This window comes from Penaeus vannamei, chromosome 16 (assembly GCF_042767895.1).
Source record: "Penaeus vannamei isolate JL-2024 chromosome 16, ASM4276789v1, whole genome shotgun sequence".
In the NCBI taxonomy this organism is placed as follows: domain Eukaryota; kingdom Metazoa; phylum Arthropoda; class Malacostraca; order Decapoda; family Penaeidae; genus Penaeus; species Penaeus vannamei.
This window is the reverse complement of record NC_091564.1, coordinates 22,297,108-22,299,289: the sequence shown is the minus strand read 5'-3', so window position 1 is coordinate 22,299,289 and position 2,182 is coordinate 22,297,108. Positions and strand designations below refer to the sequence as shown.

Genomic DNA, 2,182 nt, shown 5'->3' with positions numbered 1-2,182 from the left:
CCCCCCAGAGCCCTGTACAGTGGGTAAGGGCTAAACAACTAAATCGAGAGTACTGTGCCCATGGTTCCCGCAGGCCGTTCAGGACTGGTACAAGGTCTTCCTTTCATCCTTTCAGCACAGCTCTTCCACCTTAGGAAGTAGATAGTAGAAGGGATTGGAGAAGCGACGAAAACAAAAAGCTAGAGGGGGAAAAGACCATGCAAAGTTAGTTGAGTCGAGGGCTGAGGCCCTACAGACAGGGGAGATCCCTGCATTGGGTCTCAGTCTCCGTTTCCTAATCCCCCCCATGACAACAATGGCCAAGGGATTGGGGGGGATGAGGGGGGGAAGAGGAGACTGGTATCTGAGGAGTGAAGGTAAAGGTAGGTGGAGGTGAGTCTACGGTATGGGAAAAAGGGATAGAACGTTTACTCTGTCTACTGCGGGTAGTGTGGGGAGGGAGAGGGATGGTGTTGGGGCTGTAGTTGAGACTGGGGTGTCTGGATTAAGAGTGGCAAAAGAATTTGACAGGGGGAGGTTGAATGTTGAAGTGAAAGTGGTGGAAATGGGGAAGTAAGTAGGTATAAGGGAGGGTGTAGGAACATCTTCAGGTGGAGGGGGAGGAGCAGAGTGAGCGACATTACTAGAGTAGGGAGTATAAGAGAAACCTTATCGGTGGGCTTCCTGTCTGGCTTCACGAAGAGTGAGACAGTTTTTGCATCTGAGAGCTGCTACCTCAGACTCAACTTGTAAGTGGGACAGCCTCCATAAAATACATTATGGGGGCCACTGCAGTTAGCATATGTGCGTATTTGTGCGGGGCAGTTTGGTCTATTATGACCGGGTTGGGCACAGAGGGGGCATCGGTCTGTGGAGCGGCAGTGTTTCGCAGGATGTCCTGATTGCCAAAAATTTTGACATTGATGGGGAGGAGGTTGGTATGGTTGAACGGGGGGATTGTCCACCAATGTAGATACAAACAGGAAAGTCATGTGTACTGAAGTAATTCTGGCAATGTTGGTGGGTTTCTTTCAATGACCTCTAGGAGGAATGGAGTAGCAATGTACTGATATCACGTCCTGGTCTTTGAGGCAGCCGAGCAAGTTTTCTCCACAATCTGACCAATCTTTGGTATCGACTGGGCAGTTTCCTGGAGAGATAGAAACAGTTCCGGTACAAGTATTAAGAGTTGGATGAGGTTCTGCAGGGATGGGGTTGCCAGAGAAATCAGTTAGATCTGATAGTGCTATAGCTTCAGTTTCAGATGTAACTGTAACGAGACGGGAATGATCGGGTCGGGTATGGAAGGGGACTCTGCCCACTTACTCTTGGAGACATTGTTGAAAGAGAAGTGTTGCCTGAGTAAGGAGCTGTAGGGGGGATCACGAATAATCGGTCCCATTTAGCTGGGCTAAATAGAGTAGTTAAGATATTTGTAGGGTTGGTGATGGTAGAAGGACAGGGGCATGTGGAAGTGGGAGTGTTGTTGAGGGGGGTAGTATTACAGAGAGATGGAGAATAAGGCTGTAAGGTAGTAATAAGGGAGGTTGAGGTGTTTGATGAAAAAGTTTGTAGGGGTAGAGATGATGAATTTGAGGAAGTTGGGAGGGTAGGGATGTCTTCTGGAGATTGAGTCTCTGCCTGGATGGGTAATGCATTTGTAGACATTGAGGAGTGGGTAGTAGTTTCATGTTCGGAGTCGTGGTCAAAGGAGAGCCTGGGGTCGGGGAGCCAGTGGGGCTGTTTGATGATGAGGCAAGCCTCATTGCCCCAATAAGGGTATTACATCTTCATTACTGGCCATGGGAAGCCTTGATTATGCAAAGGGGAATAAACAGTCCACCCTCCAGTGCCCTGTACAGGGGTAAGGGCAAGACAACTAAATCAGGGGAATACCGTGCCCATGGTTCCCGCAGGCCGTTCAGGACTGGCACAAGGTCAGCCTTTCATCCTTTCAGCATGGCTCTTACACCTTAGGAAGTAGATAATAGAAGGGGTTGGAGAAGGGACAGAAACAAAAAGCTGGAGGGGGATAATGGTTAATGGTTAATGGTTAATGGTTAAGATAAATGTGCTAGACATCTAAGGTCATATAGCACTATAGGAAAGTATAGTAAAGAGGGATGTCAGGTGACAGTTGTAATGTGTCAACTATCTAGAATATTGTTGAGAGGTTGAGGATGAGGGAAAAGATTATGGTGGT

At 48.1% G+C, this 2,182-nt stretch overlaps 1 protein-coding gene across 1 annotated transcript in view; it reads right to left on the bottom strand.

Moving 5' to 3' along the window:
• LOC138864440 (uncharacterized) overlaps positions 1-1,647 on the bottom strand; it is a 2,421-nt gene extending 774 nt beyond the window's left edge. The window contains exons 1-3 of the mRNA XM_070131559.1: positions 1,306-1,647; positions 756-877; positions 412-622 (exon numbers count right to left, since the gene is read on the bottom strand). Of these exons, the coding sequence (XP_069987660.1) occupies positions 412-622; positions 756-877; positions 1,306-1,647 (675 nt within the window). The remainder of the gene's footprint in view (positions 1-411; positions 623-755; positions 878-1,305) is intronic.
• Positions 1,648-2,182: the final 535 nt, after the last annotated feature.